This window comes from Dendropsophus ebraccatus, chromosome 10 (assembly GCF_027789765.1).
Source record: "Dendropsophus ebraccatus isolate aDenEbr1 chromosome 10, aDenEbr1.pat, whole genome shotgun sequence".
Lineage (NCBI taxonomy): Eukaryota > Metazoa > Chordata > Amphibia > Anura > Hylidae > Dendropsophus > Dendropsophus ebraccatus.
This window is the reverse complement of record NC_091463.1, coordinates 68,333,571-68,355,711: the sequence shown is the minus strand read 5'-3', so window position 1 is coordinate 68,355,711 and position 22,141 is coordinate 68,333,571. Positions and strand designations below refer to the sequence as shown.

The window sequence follows — 22,141 nt, the reverse complement described above, 5'->3', positions numbered from 1 at the left end:
GTGGCAAGGTGTATAGACTAAGAATGTATGAGCTTTTTATGTACATTAATAACTATTTATAACTTCATTCAATTGTTGAGTTCTTATACATGCAAAATAAATAAATTGTACAGTTTTTAATTTATTATTATTCATGTACATACAAATAAAGAAGTCATTTTATCAGGTCTACTGTCTTGCGTTGTTAATTGTGTCAAAGAGGCTAAAGGCTATGGACACTATTGACATAGTAAAAGGGATGTTTGGCTTCTTTATCGAGTGTTATGACTTACACTTGAAGCTGGTACGGCTTCTATCACATTGGATGCATCCAGCATGTCTTGATCAGTGCCCAGTATACCTATGATTATGGAGTAAAAAAGTGTGAAGTTTTGCTCATTCTTAGGGCCCTATTCCACAGTAACGATAATCGGCCCCATTCGGCCGATTATCGCTCTGTGAAATAGAGAGAACGATCAGCCGATGATCGTGTCATCGGCTGATCGTTCATTTAGGGCCAGACCTAAAATCATTGTTCCCCCACCGCGCATCTCTACCCTTGAATAGCGGTGCACAGCAAGCGACCGACAATTTGAGAAGCGCAGCAGCAGCATACATTACCTGTCAGGTCTTCTGCTCCGCTCCGTCTTCCTCCCCGGACCTGACAGGTAATGTATGCTGCAAGGGCTGCAAGGACATCGGTAACGATGTCCCTGCAGCCCTCGCTCAAGGATCATCTGGCCGTGGAATAGGCCCAGTAAACGAGCGGCGATCTAGCAGATCGGCGCTCGTTTACATCGTTGATCGGGCCCTCCTCGGCCCGTGGAATAGTACCCTTAGACCCATACATGCACTCCCTAGACATATAATGGAGCCTCTCCAAATGGAGTAAAATCCATTTTAAAAGGAGATTCCCAGGCCGAGAGAAGTTCAGAATTTAGACTGTCGATTTTAATAAAGTCCTGCATATGCTGGGACATCCATTTAAACCCGCCCCCCTTTTCGCATATGAATGTGTCAGCGTGTCCATAAATGAAATGGGCACAGAAGCTGTGCCTGTGCCATCCCCAGCAGGTCCTGGTGTCAGCAATGTGCAGTAACCTGGTGTGAACTGAGCCTCTTTTACATTTGTGTGTCACTCCCGCTTGCCTCTCAGCTTCCTGGCTATTCAGGAGTTAAGCTGAGCTCTGCTAGACTTGATTATGCAACTGAGTAGTCTGTGTGATTGACTGGTTTCTCTGCCTGTCTGCAACCTGGAAGATGAGAGCGCTGGTGCAATGGGGATCTGGACCAGGATCTTGGTCAGCATAAAAGAAAGCTGAGGCAGTCTCCCAGTGCTGGCTATTAGGTTTTATACCCTGGTCCCAGCTCCCCCTGTCTATTCCTGCAATCCCCGTCCTAACTCCCTCTGCTTGCTCGACTTTGTTACCTGACCTCTGGCTTGCCTTTTTGACTATCCTATATTGTGTTTGTTTGTCTGTCTTGTTCTGTGTGCATGTATCTAGTACAGGGAATGTCTTTGTGGTTGTCCACGGCCACCTAGGGCCATTTAAGGCAAGTAGGTAGGGCCAGTTGGTGGGTTCAGCTTCAGGGATCACTGTCATGTCTTGTCCCTGCCTCCCATGTCCTGAGACCTGGCTATCAATCATAGCCAACCACCCGCGGCCAAAATTTGCCACTAACCTAAAGTACAATATGTCAACAAAAAACTCAGAATTGCTTTGATAATATTTGTAGTTCAGGGGGGGGGGTTTCTAATAAAATGAGAAAGAAGGGTGATTTGACCTTTTTTTATGGGCATTACATATAATGTAAACTTTTTTTTCCCACACAACTTAGTCCCCCCAGGGTACAGAATGCTGTAATACTTAAGCAATGACTGCCATGACAACCAATTTGCACCCAATAATTGTGACCGAGACCCAGCATCTAACGTGGCATCTTGGAGGTTAAATGACCTGCATTGGGATTATCTCTGATGAAGGCAACTGACAGCTGCAGCCAGCGAAAGACAGCAGCTGCCACCTGCCAGGTACAGAGCGGGCCCAGCTCGGTACCTCAAATATCAGGAAGGTATTAAAGTTAGTGATCAATAATTTATGATCACAAAGCTGATAATTTATTGATTTATTTCTTAAGGAGCTTAATAAACTGCCCATGTCTTTATACTGTAAGCTTTTGCTTGATTTATGAACCCATGGCTGCACCATACAGCTTATTCCCCCTCATAACCTCCATTCCCTCTGGTAGCAATTATATAGAACTGTAGGTACAATTTGTATGAAATAGAAGGTAGAGATTCCTGAATTTAAGGGGGTTTTGCCACCAATACAAATCAATATGAAAGCAATGACACCACAAGCAGCAATGAATTACAGACAAATGGTAATTTATTTTACGAAAAAATAAAAAAAATACTATACATATTGTCCCCATGGATTCTGCTTAGTTGTTTCTGTAAAAAGTGCAATTTCCCTAAGATCTCGGCCATCTGGGATAGTTTCACAATTCACCATGCTACAAGCTGTAATGTGACAGCTACCATGATATACACGGTAAGAGGTTTCCATGACCCCTTGGGGCCCAGCTAGCTGGCTATCTACTCCTAACATATAGCCCACATATAATGGAGTCATTATTTACTTAAAGAATGCATTCTGCCTTTATTATGTGAGGAGCAGACATCCATCAGACAGGTGTCACAAGGCATCTCTGACCTGCAAAACACTGAATCATCTGCAGTAAATTTCCTCTGTGGCATGAAGTAGATTAGTGGCTGGATACATGTCAGAGCTCTGCACTTCATAAGATGGACTCGCTATAAGCATTGCTCAGCTGGCTAGTGTCATGCAGGTGCTAATATGCAGAGGAATGCGGGAATATAGCGGAAACCCACTTCTCCCTCCCCATAGCCAAGCACAAAGCTGAACAGGGGGAGCAAGAGGTCATAGGAAGCAGAAAAACAGGTGCAGCCAGAAACAGTAGTGGAAAAAGTGTGTGTGTGTGCGTGTAGAGGGTAAGTATTTGATATTTTATTCTATTAAAACAAGTAGAGGTACTACATGAAGTTTTACATGTGCCTTGAAAATCCCTTAAAACTGTTTTTTTTTTAATCCGAGTAGGGCCAAACTTTTGTATTAACTCATTTTCTAATATATGTTAAAGTGGTCAAAGTTTCAGCAGCTAGAATTTTATCTTTTAATACAAAAAGTTTAATGACTTTTATGCATTTATCATTTTCTGATATACTGTAGGGATTTTCTGTACCACAGTCTCACATGCAGACCATGCTCCGGCTGTTTATCTGCTCCTTGGGTGATGTCCTGTACTCTTAACACACAGGCAGTTCTCTACCTGAAATACAGCAGTCACACAACTTGTCCTCTTCTCTTCCTGCTATCTCCAGTCATCCATGGCTGTCCTCCCTTCTTATCTCAACATAAGATGCAGTGTCTGTGTATTTACTGTTAAGACAGTGAGTAATTATACTACTTAGGATCCTATTAGACAGCCTGATAATAAACTGTAAACGAGCGCTGATCTGCTAGATCAGCACTCATTTACTGAGCTATTACACAGGCTGACTATTGGGCAGCAAGGGCTGCACGGATATCGTTAGCGATGTCTGTGCAGCCCTTGCCTTAAGTGTAAAATAATAAAGTATTTACACACCTTACCATGTTCCCCAGTGTCCTCAGAGGCCTTCCCCACTGTCTGTAGCTCTGTTCCTGTCTCTGCACTGACAGGCCGCTGCCGCTCAGCCAATCACTGGCCGAGACAGGCCAAGGCCGATGATTGGCTGAACAGGTGGCGGCCTGTAACGGCCAGTGATTGGTTGAGCGGCCGCGGCCTGTTAGTGCAGAGACAGGAACAGAAAACAGAGTTGCAGACAGCGGGGAAGGCCTCCAAGGACACCTGGAAACATGGTTAGGTAAGTTAATATTTTACTATTTTATACTACAATCATCAGCCGTCGCCCGAGCATCGCCATTACGCATAGTGATTAGAGATGATCGAACATCGGGAAATGTTAGGTTTGATCAAACTCGAACCTTCAGCATTTGATTCCCGATGCCTTCCCGTTCCGTGGGGAAAGTGTAGGCTGCCCGAGTACTGCCTCGAAAACAGGGACTATTACCTAGGCTGTATCCCTGTATTCCAGGCGGTACTCGGGCAGTCTCCACCTTCCCCACGGAACGGGAAGGCTTCAGGAATCAAATGCTGATTGGCCGATTATCACTCTGTGTAATAGAGCCCTTACACCTTGTAATAGAGGGACATGCAGGCTACAGAAACAATGTCCAGACCGGATTTATCTGAACTGTAGAGCTTTACACTGTTATTAGGCCCTGGCTGCAAGAAAACAACTGTGCTGTGCAGAAATTGACCAGATAATAAAAAAGAAAAATACTCACTTGTAAGCTGAAGCTTTTAGTAAGTATTATGGCACATTTAGGAACTTCTAAAACGTCCCAATTACCTTTACATCTAGGTAGCGTATATAAAGCCATTTATCATAAAAAAAGAGCTTTGACCAACATCAGTATATACAGTAAACAATACAACAATAAAATATTTATACAAATATTTATTTAAAAAAGATATTTATTGAAAATGTCAAATAGCAATAAAAAAGTAATAGAAAACAAACAAGAGTAGCAACAAACACATCACAATGGGTACAACTGCTGTTTACAAGGTTATAGCAAAACAGGAACACATAGTATTTACACATTATGTAAACAGCTCTAAAGCAATACATATACTACTTTTATTATTAAACCCATGGCTTACCTTCCATCTTAGGTATCTTTGGATTCTAGTGCTTGCATAAATGGTTCTGTGGGAAAATCACCATAAGTGATGTTCCACCTCTGTCATTGGAGAAGACCAGAGACCTACTATAGTCTCATTATGTTTTTAAAGTGGACCTGTCCACTGGTTTTTGGTGTATACACTAAGCCAAGGCTGTATGGGGCTTCTGACCCTAAATAGTTGCATAACTTTGTTTTATTGATTGACTCCTCCAGGGATCATATTTTTAATGATATGAAAATAAGCCGCAAAAGGCCAGCAAAGTTCATCCCATCCACCTGTCAGCAGGTTCTTAGGTTCTACAGAACCTAAGATTTTCCGATGTTTGATCATCTTTACTTGTAACCCCCTTTAACACCCTGACTGAAGCCATACTATCCCCTCTCACGTAAAAATCCTTTATAAGTGCCATGAAACAAAAGGACAATGTATGTACAGTAATGCTATCTTCTCCCTGCACTCTCAAAGCATGTTTTGTGCTTGCACACAGAGAGAAGATGAGAGAAGATGTAACTGCGCATGCACTGCTCACTCCTCCTTCGGCACTTGTGAGAAGTTTTATGTGCAAAACAGAGGTTAATACAACCTAGTGGTTGTCAGTCAAAGTGGTGAAGGTTCAAAATGGTCCTAGAGGCCTTGCTAACAATTGGATAGGATGAACTTTGCTGGGCTTTTGCAGCCCAGGGGAAGACCCCATGGACTTTTAAGGCTTAATTTGCATATATAATAAAAGTTCGATTAAAACAAAAAAGTTATACACAGGTTCAGGGTCAGGTGTCCCATAAAGTCATGGTCATAGTTTAGAAAGTAAACAACTTGCTCTCAGGTCCACTTTAAAGGATAACTCTGTCCCAGAAGTAACTTGGTTGATAAGAAATAATGTAATGGTTCAATCAGCTGATTTTTTTTTACATTCTAACCCTTCCATCATCCTATTGTACAAATACAAGATGAACCATAAATTTACCTGGGTATGGTTCCAGTTTGTGGATATATTACAAAAAAGCAAAATACCATGCATTAAATCACATAAAGGCAACAGACACTACATGGTGGTAAAGGTCAAATCCTAAATCAAAAACTTTCTTGAGAGTGGACCGAAGCCAACCCCATCAGTGCACTCCCCTGTGCCCACCCCCCCCCACCCCCCGCTCTTACCCGCTTGCTGTCGAGGAACGAGGAGCAAGCGATCACCAACCTTACAGGTCGGCATTTGCTTATTGTGAAGATCGGGCTGTGTATTAGGGACTTAAGCCAAAGGCTACTGAAATAATAAAGCTTCTTGGTTTAAATGAGAATTGTTTGGAAAAAGGAAAACACTTCATTTCATCTGTGAAACATGGTTATGGTATCGTGATTTGCGCCTGTTTAGCTACACCTGGGCAAGGATGGCTTTCCATCATTGCTGAGACATGAATTCTAAATTATACTAGGAATTTGAATAAGACGCATTGAATAAGACGTCGTTCGGTCGTTCGCAGTAGTGACGAACGCAATAGGGACGACAAGATGATTGCAAGAACGATCATAAGTAGAGATGAGCGAACTGGGTTCGGGTTCGAGTCCATCCGAACCCGATCGTTCGGCATTTGATTAGCGGGGGCTGCTGAACTTGGATAAAGCTCTAAGGTTGTCTGGAAAACATGGATACAGCCAATGACTATATCCATGTTTTCCACATAGCCTTAGGGCTTTATCCAACTTCAGCAGCCCCCGCTAATCAAATGCCGAACGTTCGGGACCCGAACCTGGTTCGCTCATCTCTAATCAGGACATGTGTCCGTGAGCTCAAGAGAATGTGGGATATTGACCCTAAGCACACCAGTTGTTCTACCAAAGAATGATAAAGAATAAAGTTCTGTAATGTCCAAGTCAAAGTTCTGAACTTACGCTAATAGAAATGTTGTATAAGGACCTAAATGAGCGGTCAATGGAAGGAAACCCACTAACATAACATTGTGGAATCTGTTTTGTATGGAGGAATGGTCAAAAATTCCTCCAAGCTGATGTGCAGGACTAATCGGGATATTTGTGGATGCAGCTGCAGAGTACCAGATACGGAAAGCAAGTTTGCCATTTCGAGATATAGGATACCGAATCAATGTCCCCAAGTCTCATGTTTTCAGACTCATTTAATTCTTTTTACTTTTAGGACTTAGTGAAAATCTTAAGTAGTTTTAGCTGAAATTTATGCAGAAATATAGACAATTCTGAAGGGTTCACAAACTTTCAATCACCGCTGTATGCATGTTTATGGCCAGCTATACTCCCTGGGGAAGCCAAACATTCAATCAGTGTCTGGCGCTGATACATAATCAGCCAAAGAACACGAATGGCTGTTCAAAGACTAAAAAAAAAATTAAGAAATCAGAAAAAAAAGTACATTTCACTTTCAAAGATAAGTTATTCGAGGACACAGGCGCCATTTAAATAAATCATGGCTTGTTTAATACAGAAAAAAATGGTAAGCCGGCGTCCAGCATCCGATGCTTTTATCAACCACTTAGGACAGAGCTTTTCATATTACCATAAAATTATACATATAAACTAGGGCGGTTAGATGGTTACATATAATAGAAATACACATATTGATAACTAATGAACCTAGAGCTCTAAGGTGTCACAGTCTCTGATTGCACATTGGATCTTATTGCATATACTGATGTGCAGCTATACAGTATGAAGCCTTCACAGCAAAGTGATACAATGCCAATCCATTTTATGTGGAATTATTACTACTACCTGATCGCTAGTGTAGGACAGGGCAATAAAGATACCTGTCAAACAAAACACTATGCAACGTGCGTGTATACTGATACAACGTGCCTTATTCATATTCATCAAAACTGTCACCCATAGCAACCAATGCACAGGAGTTGTTGCTATGATGGGTTGCTATGTGCAACAAGGTCAACTAAGGGCCCTTTTACACCAACAGATTATCTGACAGAATCTTTTTTAAGCCAAAACCAGGAATGGACTTGAAAAGAGGAGAAATTTCAGTTTTTCCTTTATTACCTGTTCTATGTTTATATTCCATTCCTTTGGCTCAAAAAATCTGCCAGATAATCTGCTGGTGTAATAGGACACTTAGCTGGTTCTAGTATGGTCACTGGCTGCTCTGCTAACTGTAAAAGAGAGAACAATGATAGACAGATAGATACTGTAGTGTAGATAGATAAAGAACTATGAAAGAGATAGATAGATAGATAGATAGATAGATAGATCAATCGATAGATAGATAGATAGATAGATAGATAACTATAAGATAGATCAATCGATAGATAGATAGATAGATCGATAGATAGATAGATAACTATAAGATAGGTAGATAGATAGATAGATAGATAGATAGATGATAGATAGATAGATAGATAGGAGATAGATAGATAAATAGATAGATAGATATATATATATAGATGGATAGATAGATAAATAGATAGATAGCCATTTTACTATGTAGATTTGAAAATAATCCTAGAAAGGAGACTGCTAGAAAGCAGAACAGAACTACAGCGAAAGGTGGCACCAATACATAAAAAAATATAGAGGAGACAGAATGACCTTTGCACATTGCATGTTTACAAGGAATAGGGTCTGAAGATGTTCATTGTGATTATGATCATAGGCTTACTATAAAAATATACAAATCAAATGCTGTTAAAACAGCCCAGGCAAGATGGATGCCCCCATAGTAATGTATTAAGAATAAAATCAAATAAATTACAATGAGGAAATAGAAACGGATAAGAAATATAACATCTTTCAGTATATGTCTCATCAGTAGAAAAAAAAATCTAGTCAATGTGAGTAATGTCAATTATGTAATACAGCCGTTTTCACCTTTAATAATTCATCTTTCACTAGGCACAACATTGAATCTCCTGTTTTCAAAAGGTCACTTTAAGGGTTTTATTAAAACAAGACGTCACTGTTAAAGGCACAGCCTGCCACTCAAGGATGTAAAGCTCAAAATGTCAAAATAATACAAGTAAAAGGGGAAAAAGATGTATAAAACAAGTGGAAAATGGAGGGGCTTCCCCAACAATCAGATCAGATAACAATCAGTATGGCAATCCCTCCCCTCCGGTTATCGTCTTTTTATATGGGTAAGGCCTAAAAAGTTTATATGAAGGCAAAGAGTGACCTTATGTTTCTAAATAACCATTCACATATCACTTGTGCGGAGGGGGTCAATATTGCACTTTTGAGAAAGAAAGAAAAAAAATTTAAGTGCAGAAGGGAGGAAAGTTAAAACAAAAAAAGTAAAGAAGTAAAGTCTATCCCAGCTACACACGTCTTCTCTTTATCCTGAGTCATCAGAGCATGTTACACCCACCGGATACTTGGTGTCCAGTCAACCAGATGCACATCTATGGCCAAAGTTATTGCCACCGGATCATATTGCGGCTCCACTCTTTATCTACAATGCTGCGTTAGATATATATGGCTTTTCTTAAACAGTTTCAGCCAATGATAAGATTAGCTTTAAAAAAGGTAGATTCTGTATGAATGTGATATGCCAGCCAATGCCGAATATTAGATTGACATTATGACAGTATGACTCCTAAGATACAGTGAAGGAAGCCATTCCCTGGCCATTCAAATAGTCCAGCTATTCATTTCCTTTCACCTGCCTGACGCTACTTGTGATAACAGTGACAATGTTTTCCAGTTTATTGTTAATAAAGATTATTGAAACAAACACTCCCTGTGCGGCTACTTTCTACTCCCTGAAGAACGCATTCGATTACATACAATAAAATCCATAGATGAGATGTGAATATACAGGTCAATGTAACACTGTTTCCTCAGTGTAAGGAACTTTCCACAAAGCTGGAGAACATTTTTTTTAAAAACTAGACAACCCCTTTAAGAGGCCACATAAAAATTCACCTTATAAAATGGCTGCCATAATGTGATTAAGGAACACAGAACCAATACAGAAAGTACGACTTATTGTAACCCTCACGTGCTGAGAAGGAGATGTATGGCTGCACATTTTTCAGTCATCAAAAGTTCTTTACATATAGTCCTTACAGTAAGTGTCACCGATGACTCTACTGACAATACAAAGTTAGGTGGTAACTAATGTGTGGGGTCATCGCGTGCCGTCTCACTCGTTTGTTTCAACATTTTACGAACTAACTTTTCCAATTCCTTTCTTGACTTTTGTTCTTCGTCCAAACTTTGCTTCATCCTTTTATTCTCCTGTGAAAAAATGACAATACTTAAAACGTGAGACCCATCTTGTCTAGTGAGTTTCACTTTTGACTTCCCTAAACATATTAGAAATTATCAATATGTTATTTATTAATCTTGCCCCACAACCAACATGTATCACATGTCATAAATGAAGGCTGGGGTCCTCCTGCTGAGATACCACCAGTAACGAGAACATATTTTGAAAGGTGCTACATTTAACTTGTGTATAATACAGGTCCATTTACTGTCTGTAAGACTGAACTACATGGTGAATTTTGACACTTGGGTGGCTCTTTAAAGGTTATTACACATTTAAAGTTGTCCGAACCTGCCAACTGTCTAAAGTGTATCATGGCCTCCCAAGTCTCCACTGACAGATGATGTTGGTGGAAAGAAGGGTTGGGCATATTGGGTTATTTCCTATGACCATTTTGTTCTGGGAAAGATAAGCCAGAGCAGTCTGGGGTTCTCCCTAAAGGAAACATGAACAGTTGGACCTACTGAACACTTGTGTGTATGTGGAGGTTGGAAAAGATGTTCCTTAAATGGGAACTGGCACTTTAAAAATTTTTTAACATGTGTAAAATTTCTACTGATTAGTTGGCATCTGGATCTTCAGACTACCACCATGGATCGAGAGAAGTCCTCATCTAAGTGCTTCAGGAGATCATTGTCTATAGGGACCTTTTCTGCAGTGAGACAGAGAGGGAATGAAGCGCTTAGCTGAATGCTCCTCCTGGCTCTCTCTTTTAGGGGTTATCCAGGATTGTAGAAAAACAGCACCACCCCTTTTACAAAATTACAATTCAACTCCATTCACTTCAACGGAACTGAGCTGCAAAACCACATCCAAACTAAGACCAGGAGAGGGGCTGTTTTTGGAAGAAAGCAGCCATGTTTTTCTAAGCCTGGATGAGCTTTATAATGAGGTTTCTGTACACCCAATTCCTGAACTAATAAAAAAAAAATGTACATGCCTTTAGGACATGTCAAGACTTTTAAAGTGACAGGGAAACTTTTAGTTTGCAAGTTATAGGTGAATACTGATATTAACCTTGGATAGCACTGGTCCCTGGTTTGCTGCTCCCCTATAAATCTCCGTGTGGCTCAGTATTTAGGTGAAGGAGGTTCTTTGCATATTCTTCTGCATAATATTGTGACTTTACCCTTGGGAATAATTTTCAGCAACCTGCCGCTCCTGAGAAGTCACCGTTATTTTGTATTATTAAGTTCATTGCAACCTATATCCCAGAAGGATATACTATCAGTGTGACAAATGTGCAAACAGTAAATGGTGTGTAGCGGTAAGGAGATAAGAGGGGCTTAGCCTGACTACAGTTAATAACATTTTAATGTCCAGCTTGCTGTGGTCAGTAAACAGGTTATGAAAAATGGAAAATGGGGCTAAATGTAAAGTCTTTAAACTTCATGGCCACAATTAGGCCCGTCCGTTGTTGCAATTTGCAACAACGGACGTGATTTATGCAAAACATACGCTGCAATTCAACTAACGGAATCCCGGGCGGAGCGTATACACATAGTATATGCTCCAGCCGGGATTCCATCCAGCTGCACGAAAAATTGACATGTCACTGACAGTTGGACACAATGGAGCGTGCGGCGTGTGACTCTGTCTGCAGCAGTGAATATTCACCAGAGATTAAGATTATCATCCCCGCGGTACCGACCTGGATGATCTTCAATAACACCGGCCGTTCTGTGACCTGGCCGGGTTACAGAACGGCAGGTGTTTCACGCAATGGGATAGGATAGGTTTAGAGGTAACTAGAAGGAACGGTAGCCTGTACAATATACTATAGACAATGTGCAGCATACAGAAGAGCTAGCTGTATAGGTTAGATCTTTCCTAACATTCTTACCTGTTTCAATTCCTTGACTTCATCTCGTAATGCATAAACTGTGTCTACAAGACTCCTACAAGGCAAAAACTGCAATTAGAAGATCTATTTCTTTCTAATAACACAATTAGTGCAACATCACAGTAGGTAAAGCCGAGATGATGGTGCCAACTCTGGAAAAAAAGCTATAATGTAGGAAGAATCAATAGTGAATCAGAAAAGCCAATATGCTTGCATTTAGTACTTGGATCATCTTCTTGTGTTTGATACATAACACATTGCAGAAATGACCACTCTTACAGCTGGATTGTTCAGCCAAACAATGCAGCAAGCAAATACCCATACAAAATGTAAACAGAATGGAGTCCATTCATCAGGCAGCGCTGACGCTGCAGAATAAGACCTTCCATGGTATAAAAGGCAACACTACCTCAACATAAACTGAGTGTGTAACAATGATCCTCAATCATTATACAGTGGTCCCTCAAGTTACAATATTAATTGGTTCCAGCACGACCATTGTATATTTAAACTATTGTATCTTGAGACTAAAGGCCATATTCCACGGAACGATTATCGTTCGTATTCGGCCGATATCGGCCACTACGGACGATAATCGTCCCGTGGAATAGAGTGCAACGATCAGCCGACATCGTTCATGTCGGCTGATCGTTGCAGTCGCTTGTTTTTCAACATGTTGAAAAACAAGCGACTGATATAGCAGCGATCTGCTGCCGTCGCTCCGTTGAATAGGAGCGTCGGCAGCAGACACTGCTGTATCCTATGGGCTGCCCGGACGATCAGTGATCCCCCCGCAGGTCCCCGCCGCCCCCTCCCGCACTCACCCGCTCGCTGCTGCTGCGCTGAATAGCGGCGGCAGCGAGCGGGGAACAAGGAGCAAACGAGCGCTGAGAGCGCTCGTTAAGGGCCCTATTCCACTGGCGATTATCGTTCGTATAATCGTTAACGATTAACAAACTCAAACGACCGCTATTGTGAAAGACCTGAAAACGTTCACTCATCTCCACGGAACGATAATCGTTACTTATTTTCGTATTTGTGATCGTTTTTTCTTCGCTATTTATTCGCTATTGAGTTCGTATCTACTGCGAACGACTGAACGACGTCTTATTCAATGCGAACGATTTGCGAACGTTTTGCGAACGAGCAACGATAAAAATAGGTCCAGGTCTTATAAAGCAATCAACGATTTCTCGTTCGGTCGTTAATTGTTAACTGCATTTCAACCGAACGATTATCGTTTAGATTCGAACGATTTAACGATAATCTGAACGATAATCGTCCGGTGGAATAGGGCCCTAAAACTCTTTGAAAAACTGGTAATTAGTTCTGAAGCCCCCAACATGTCATCTAAAAATGTAGATTTAAAGAAATATAAGCAGATAACGAATATAGATAAAGCAAGTCCTTACATACAACATAAAAAAAAAGAGTTACTGTAGGCTGCAAATTACTTTCTATGTAGAGGACTGGAGCATTTTTAGGGTCCTGTAGAGATTACACAGGGTCCCAGAAAAAGAAAATTAAGCCATCCTTACCTGGTTCTCCAAGAAGTAGTATCACCCTGTACTGTAGAGAGATGCTACTAAACAGCCCATTACTGCAGGCACTTCACTAATACTGGGGTTTTACCAGTAAAATGGCCACTTTTATTGGTCGATCATCAACTTACTCACATGTGCCACAGATCTTAACTGACTGTAGCACTGTATGTTGAGTGTGGTCTGAGGTTACAATGGTCCAGAAAGGAAAATATTGTAACCTGGGGCCATTGTAAGTTGAGGGATCGCTGTAAATAGAAGGCTAAAATAGTTCTCATTCTCTCAGCTTGAGTATCGCCTGAAAAATAGGTAATAGGTACTCGGGCTGTCTCCACCTTCCCCAAGGAACGGGAAGGCAGTGGGAGTCAAATGCCGATGGTTCAGGTTCGTACGAACCTGAACTTTGGCCCTGTTCAATCATCTCTACTCATTGCTAGGAGGTCACAGAGAGGACTTTATTTCCCTTACTTCCCTGGCCAATCATAGCACAGCACATGCTCCTCTTTGCTATGTCATTACGTGCTAAAACACAGCCCAGGCTTTCTAAGGTCTCTCTTTTCTGCACATAGCACATGCTAAGCCCAACCCTCATGTTCTGTAATTTCCCTCCTGATCCAGTTGTTACTAGAGTAGGATTTCCCTTGACAGCAGGTAGTGAACAGCAGATTACAGGCAAGGGAGACACCTATTGATCAAGATTGTATAGTTTTTTTTCCAGGGGTAAGTCATTTTTGGTAAATAAAGTGAATTACAAATATTTTAGGAATTACATCATCTATCAAATGGAGGGAAGAAATTACAGTGATCATTTAATATCACTAGAGATTGGAGAACCTTGAGCATGCTTGGGTTTAGATGGCATTTAATTACCAGTGGCTGAAGAAGTTGGATGCAGCCCTACGGAGTCCTGGAAAACATGGATACAACCTATGGTCAAAGACTGTATCTATGTTTTCCAGGCAGCCATAGGGCTGCATCCAACTTCTTTATCCAACAGTAATCAAATGCTGCATGCTCAAGGTTTGTTAATCTTGTCACTCAAAAATACTTTTACCTAGAAAATCTATTAAAGGGTTATTCAGAATTACAAAAAAACACAACTACTCTCTTGCAAAAACAGCACCACCCCTGTCGTCCTGTGTGTAATATTACAATTCAGCTCTGTTGACTTCAATGGAACTGAGCTGCAAAACCCAGACTGAAACTGATGAAAAGAGTGACCCTGTTTCTGGAAGAAATCCACCATGTTTTTTCTAAGCCTGGATATTTTTTCCCAAAAGTTACTCTACCCTGTGTTATCTAGGTAAAGAACAACTTACTTCTCCTCGGGGGCAGTTTGTCCATTGCTTCTCATGTCATCAATGATCAGATTCTCATCTTCAAGTAACATGACCTGCGGAGCAGAATCTTTGCGGGTACCTGTAACAGAATAACACGGAATGATCATATATGTTCTTATAGAAGCATCCCATAGGCTCAGCTTCTGTATACCTTCTAACTATGTCACCTAAACTGGGGAAAAAAAACTGTATCCACCTCCTATTTGGTTTCTGCCCCGTTCAAGTCATTTGCTCTTCTACTGTACTATGTGCTCTTTTCTGGATTCTAGGCTATAGATTGTAATTAAAGGAGAAGTCCCCTGGCCAATGGCCACCCAAAAAGACTTATAGAGTTAGTGGTGTATTGTCTTCTGGCTACAGTTCTGCCAGGATTTACAAAAAAAAACACAGCTTTTTTACAGCAATCATGACATTATCTATACTGTACCATGAACACCATGCTGGTGCTTCCATATTTAGAGTGGGGTGGGGGGCCCAGGTTTGGTGGACAGCCCTGGGCCTATGGTAAAGTTAATCCGCCCCTGGGTGTAGTTGACAGCCGCCGGTGTCCAGCAGCTTGTTTAGCTGCAACGTCCCCTACATGGCTGAGTGATTGCCCACTCAACCTATCAGGGACACCGCCCCAGTCAATGACTGAGCGGGCAATTGATCAGCTGGGCTATGACGTTGCAGCTTCAAGAGCCAGGTATGTGAGCCGTAGGCCGTCAGAAGGACCCAGGAGTGGCGCTATGGAGGCAAGTGGATTGGTAAGTATACCTTTTTTATTAAGTTCCAGCACCGCCTGCCGGCCTGCCTATTTTTTTAGTTTTGTGGGACTTCCCCTTTAAGAAGCCTTTAGATTTGCAGAGCAATACAAGATGTGTGGATTAGATGACAGGAGGAATCCAGGCACTACTTTTTACACAATTCCCAAATATTCTGAAGCAGATTCTCCATAATGATCTGTTGTCTCTAAATATATCATACGTTCTGTGAATGGAGTGCTGGCACCAACTTCCCACACATTTCTGTATTTTAGTGTTGGAAAGACTTTGAGATGCACTGCTGTGAAGTAGTAGGATACGGTGATAAAGTATAAGCAGGTATTTACGTGAAGCCCGTGCACACACTCACTGGGTAACAAGTAACAGATTTGCGGCAAGAGAGCTATTGATGTAGAGATACTCTTGTTTTGTAGCACATACAGGAAGCAACAAGATTACCATCTCTCACTTACATATTTAGAAACTCTCTCAGCCCTGACTCTTAAAATGTCTCGTCTTGGGCCCGATTCACAAAAATGTATTTTCTTTACAAAAAGAACAAGAAAACGTTATGAGAAGATTTAGCCGCTAACCTCAAATAGTTTATGGATCTGCCTACTTATCCTTCCGGTCTTCTAACCTTATTTTTAAGTCAGAACAACAGCTAGTCCACAATTGTTTTTTCGGATTTGTTTAAACAATGTACCCTATACAGCAACAATAATGTGTTTCCTCAGACATGCAGGGAATGCTGAGGCCCAAGACGTGGATCTTACTGTGGAAGGTTTTCCAGTCAAGGATAAGATCATGTGGGAAGGGGACATTGGCCACATAACAAAGGATTTTAGAAGCAACCTCATTATATGTTGCTGGCCATGGTGAGACTAACAATTCCTTCCATATTATCTATTTAGTCTCCTTCCCTCAGTTCTGAGCTGCTGCTTTCTGCTGAAGACACAGAAAACTGTGTGTGAGCTTTTCTCTCCATCCCCCCCCCTCCTTTTCGGGACAGCTGATGTAAACAAGTATCTAGCTTTAAATTTGTAGCTGGGAGGGATAATTACAGTGAGTTCATCAGCAACTTGACCTTAGATTAACCCTCCCAGCATTACAAAGAAGCAATAAAGTTTCAGGTTGCCAGGGACTTGTTTACAACAGCAGTCTCAAAATGTAGGGGAAAGAAGGGGGAGATGGAGAGAAAAGCTCACACACAGATTTTTGTGTCTTTAGCAGCAGCTGAGAACTGGGAGAAGGAGACTGAAAATGAATTGTTAGCCTCACCATGGGCAGCAACATATCAAAAGTTATATTTGAGCAGAATACCCCTTTAAGAATATCTGAGCAGTGGTCTGGCTGATATATAGAGTAGTGGTCGGTAACCCAGACAGTAAGCTGTGAACAATTGGAGGGAATATCGGTGGTCATATCAGGAGAAGGAGACAAGCCCTACAAGTTTAATTATATTGGTTGAGATGAGAATACCCCTTTAATTAGTATATTAATTATTTAAGGAGCAATAACAGACCCTATTCCACTTAACTGACAGAATTGTGGCCAAGTATAACTTCTGAAGTGGTCTGATTTGAATATAAGTGTGTGTGTGTGGGGGGGGGGTCATGGGAGGGATGGGGGTGTGGTGTGATCTATCTACTTTATTTGTAAAAATGTTATATTAAAAATGTTATATTAAAAAAAATAACATGTTTTCTTTGTTAACATGTTAATTTTGTGTATGATTACAGCAATACTAACTTTTTGGGTGTTTTGGGTTTGACCACTATAAACACCTATAACATTTTTTTTTTAATCATCATAACTGTATGAGGATTTGATTTTTGCTTTTCTGTGTTTTCTATGTTTGCAGAATAAATAATGGGTTTGAGCTTTATAGACTCTTGTGCACAGCTGTCCTTGTTGTATGTTGTTTGGCTGCCACGGGCTTATAGAGGAGACCCATTCACTCCATAAATCCAATTACTCCAATACTGCTAAACAGCAGAGATCAGCGTTAAAGGGTCATTTCCATCTCAACATTTATGGTGTATCGCCAAGATATGCCATAAATGCCTGATAGATTTGGATTTCACCTCTGGGACTGTAACCTATCTCTAGAATTGAATCCCCCCCCCCCCAATACCCATTCCAGCAAGGACTGTGGCAGGAGCAATGTAGGTAGAGATAATTGCAAGTCCCAGAAGTGAAGTGCCATAAATTCTGAGACGGCAATGTGTGGATTACTACTTTAATAACATGACAATAATGGGCTAGCACACAAGCTCATAACTAATAGCAATAGTCCAAGGGCCAATCCAATGTTGATAGCTACGATAAGACAGAGTTAGCCCTACTACTTCTCTGAAAAGAACTATTGCTGAACACCTAACCCTGACCTGACTCAATGTCCCTCTCATAAATCATTTTATACTTCTTCTCCAGCGTGTTTCACCATATCAGGCTGGTTCATCAGGGAGCTGGGTTAGCACTATGTAAATTCAAAAATGGGGTCAAAATGGTATCTTCCTACCACATCTTCCTCTTAAAAGAGGAAGTAAAAGGGGTTCCTCTAGCTGTCTAATAGTGTGCTGTTTTCACCATGCAATAAATCACGTTTGATTTGCTATATTGGAGTGCTGTGGGAATTTCTACGCATGTCTAATAGTCAACCTTTAATCTTCTATGCATAATGCACTATTGTTAGCTATAATTATAATAATAATAATAATAATAATAACAATAATATTTCTTTGTATTGCGCCAACACATTCGGCAGTGCTTCCAGCAGATTCCACAGCGATATAGCTATACAATTCATTTAAATATGTAACATATATATATAATATATATATATATATTTTTTTTTTACGTTGCATCTTAAGTACAGATTCGCCTGCCGAAATCATTTAATTCGAATTGCATTTAGGTATAAACATACTTGGATAAAGAACATAGCCAATAAATAGAGACATTTTGAAAAAACTATGGTAACAGTAACACATCACTGGAGCTTAGAAAAAAAGACACTGCTGAGACCTTGTTACAATAGAACAGATGCAGTTACGAGAACTTCAAATCAGAACACAGTTAAGACGAATACCAACACTTAAAGGGATACTCCGGCGAAAATCTTTTTCTTTCAAATCAACTGGTTTCAGAAAGTTATATAGATTTGTAATTCACTTCTATTTAAAAATCTCAAGTATTCCAGTACTTATCACTGCTGTATGACCTGCAGGAAGTGGTGTATTCTTTTTAGTCTAAAAGGAAGAGAGAGGCGCCATAGGGTAATAACATCAATACTCGGGTGGGAAGGGGGAGCACATATGGTTATGCTCACCTTTTTGTGTTGTACAAAGAGTACAACACCTTGTAGCGCTATCAACGAAGACAGACGGAGTAGCCGCAGCTGCCAGTCCAAGAGTTTGCTGTCGAGGATCCTGAGCCAAGAGATCCCGATGCCGGAGAATAGAGATGTGTCACAGCCTCAGAGTTATGCCGGGCTAGAGTAAAAGGACCTTGTTCGGCGCTGAACGGTACTTTAGTTCAAACAGGTATATTGAAGAGATGATTTATTGTCTCAGAAACAACGCGTTTCGAGGTGTAGTACCTCTTTATCAAGTTAAAAGAGACATATGTCTCTTTTAACTTGATAAAGAGGTACTACACCTCGAAACGCGTTGTTTCTGAGACAATAAATCATCTCTTCAATATACCTGTTTGAACTAAAGTACCGTTCAGCGCCGAACAAGGTCCTTTTACTCTAGCCCGGCATAACTCTGAGGCTGTGACACATCTCTATTCTTTTTAGTCTGACACAGTGCTCTCTGCTGCCACCTCTGTCCATGTCTGGAACTGTCCAGAGCAGTAGAGGTTTTCTATGGGGATTTGCTGCTGCTCTGGACAGTTCCTGACATGGACAGAGGTGGCAGCAGAGAGCTGGAAAGAGACTGGAAAGAAAATACCACTTCCTGCAGGACAAACATCAGCTGATAAGTTCTGGAAGACTGGAGATTTTTAAATAGAAGTAAATTACAAGTCTATGTAACTTTCTGAAACCAGTTGATTTGAAAGAAAAAGATTTTCACTGGAGTACCCCTTTAATGAGATAAACCCCTTTAATGAGATCACAATAACACCAATAAAAACATGACATCTTTGCTGCCCCGAGGAACTTTCATTTTTTAAAAACTTCATTGGAAAAATGTAAGCTGCAGTCTGATTGGTTGCTAGTAAAGACTACACAGGCCTTTGTGACATGCCAAACTAAGAATATTACAACATTGATAAGGAAACATAACACAATAATGTAACACTTACCAGAATTAAGGCTTTGCTGGAAGCCAGCTCCTGTGCAATAAGCCTCAATCACTTTGAGGATCTGTGCGTCTTCTTCTAATGCTACAGTGCCTGTAAGGGTAAGTATATCTATAAATCTCTATGAATATAGAATTAGACTGCAACAATGACTGGCAGCACCCAGGGAGTCAGGTCTTAAACTCATCCAACATCAGATGTCTGTACGTCGTGGAGTTAATGTTACAAAAGCTTACGGACACAGAATGGGATACACAAGTAATGATTGTGCAATGGGTAATTGTACGTGACAGACTTTATGCTTACCAAGGTCCCTAAGGAGATTGGAAAATTTCGGAAAAATGTTTTGAATAGAAATAAATATTTTCAGAACGGTATTTTACAAAGCAGATTTGTTCGTAAAGGGAATGTGTCATCAGAAAATAACCCATTGTTTAACCCCTTCATGCCCGGATATCCAGGTCAAATGTAAGCAATGTTCCTCCTCGTCTTCTAAGAGCCATAGCGCTTTTATTTTTCCACCTGGTTGGAGTCTTATTTTTTTTGACTTTTATTTGTTTTTGTTTTCTTGTTTTTTTTAAATATGTTTTAAAACTTTTTTTTTTTTACACATTTTGTATTGCAAGTCCCTTAGGGATTTATATATGCAATGCTCTGACTGCATTTATTGATGAATGCCAAGCTATATATTATAGCATTCATCAGTATTATCAGTGATCTGTGCACAGAGTCTGCCTGAAATGAGACTCTATGCACAGAGCACCGATCTGACAGGACGCCTGTCAGTACAAGTGATCGGGATCCCTGCAGCCATGCTGCGGAGGTCCCAATAAGTCAGTGACAGGTCCTGTCACTGAGTACCGCCACTATCGCTGTGCATCACAACATTTAAGGGTGTTAATGACAGGCAGCTGCGGGACCATGGCTGCCTATCATTATGTCCAGGTCTGGGAACAATAATGTGTGCAGGGCTGATCGCACTGAAATGGCCCTGCACACATTAAAAGTCAGGAACATTTATATATGTTCCTGCTGCACGGGTTATGTGCAGCAGGAACGTTTATAGCCGTATGGCTGACGTGAAGGGGTTAAATTAATTTTTAATGATAAACATATTTTTGAGAATTTTTGGTGATGTTTTCTCCACTTTTCTATTTTACTTTATAATTAAAGATAGTCTTGAAATATTGCAGTTTTCATTATGACCACTAAACTTAAAAGTAAGTTCCTGTTCTGTGTGTGATGATGATGATGATGATGAGACTGCTAGAAAATGATCTGCACAACATTACATTGAAAGGTGACACTAGTATATAGATAAAACAATAGCTGCTCAGCCTTTCTCACGCACAATGACCTCTGCGCAGGTCACAGAGCATGCTTACTAACATGCCCCATACAAAGAATAGGGATTTGAGATGTTCATTGTGCCTATGGCAATGTATCCTTTGCTACAGAAGATGGCTGTTCTGGATCCTAATTCTCACTGTGGATGTGAACCGCCTCCAGCAATTTTGGGAATCTCTGAGCACTTATTAACTTAAATAAAAAGCATCCATGTATGAATTGCATTTGAGTCTCTATGTAGACAGTACGATATCTTAGCTGAACGTGATATTTGTCTAAGCTTTGTGCTGGGGACTGTTTTGACTGTATAAACTTTAAAACGTCAAATGTTTCATTTGCATATGGAGAAAAATGTTGACTTGAAGCTGCTTTGCATAGCTCATAGGCACTGCTCTTCCCTGCATTGGGCAAGCTGTGAAAGAAAACATATGCCAGCCAGTAATTACATTACCTTTTTTTTTTTCTAGAATTGTCGGAAATGTTCACATTTTGCAGAAATGTCTCAAGGCATTTCAGCAAAAATTGGTTTGGGATTGGCGCACATCAAAAGAAGAAAATGTGGGAACAAAGAGCGTGGTAGATTCCAGGACTGCAGAAAGAAATGTGGCATACTGGATCGCTGGGTCCAAGGTTACTATATTCCATGTTTTTCCACATGGCTTAGAGGCACTTCCTGCGTCAGAAAGTTATACAGATTTGGTAATTACTTCTATTTAAATATCTCAAATCTCAAATCCAGTGCTTATCAGCTGCTGTATGTCCTGCAGGAAGTGGTGTACTCTTTTCAATATGACACCATGCTCTCTACTGCCACCTCTCTCTATGTCAAGAACTGTCCAGAGCAGTAGAAAATTTCCATTCAAAACTCTGGACAGTTCCTATGCAAAACAAGAGTCTGTGGAGCCTCCGTTGCGAGTCTCAAAACACGGGATAGGCAGATATCTCTAGCCTGTTGCCACGGGGTGCCTCCATGATGGGGA

The 22,141-nt window shown here is 40.7% G+C and overlaps 1 protein-coding gene across 3 annotated transcripts in view; it reads right to left on the bottom strand.

Moving 5' to 3' along the window:
* Positions 1–8,692: 8,692 nt before the first annotated feature.
* ARHGEF6 (Rac/Cdc42 guanine nucleotide exchange factor 6) overlaps positions 8,693–22,141 on the bottom strand; it is a 100,654-nt gene continuing 87,205 nt past the window's right edge. For all 3 annotated transcript variants that reach the window (XM_069943112.1, XM_069943110.1, XM_069943111.1), the window contains 4 exons: positions 19,818–19,907; positions 14,740–14,839; positions 11,880–11,934; positions 8,693–10,005 (listed from right to left, as the gene is read on the bottom strand). In XM_069943112.1, the coding sequence (XP_069799213.1) occupies positions 9,883–10,005; positions 11,880–11,934; positions 14,740–14,839; positions 19,818–19,907 (368 nt within the window). In that variant the 3' untranslated portion in view covers positions 8,693–9,882. The remainder of the gene's footprint in view (positions 10,006–11,879; positions 11,935–14,739; positions 14,840–19,817; positions 19,908–22,141) is intronic.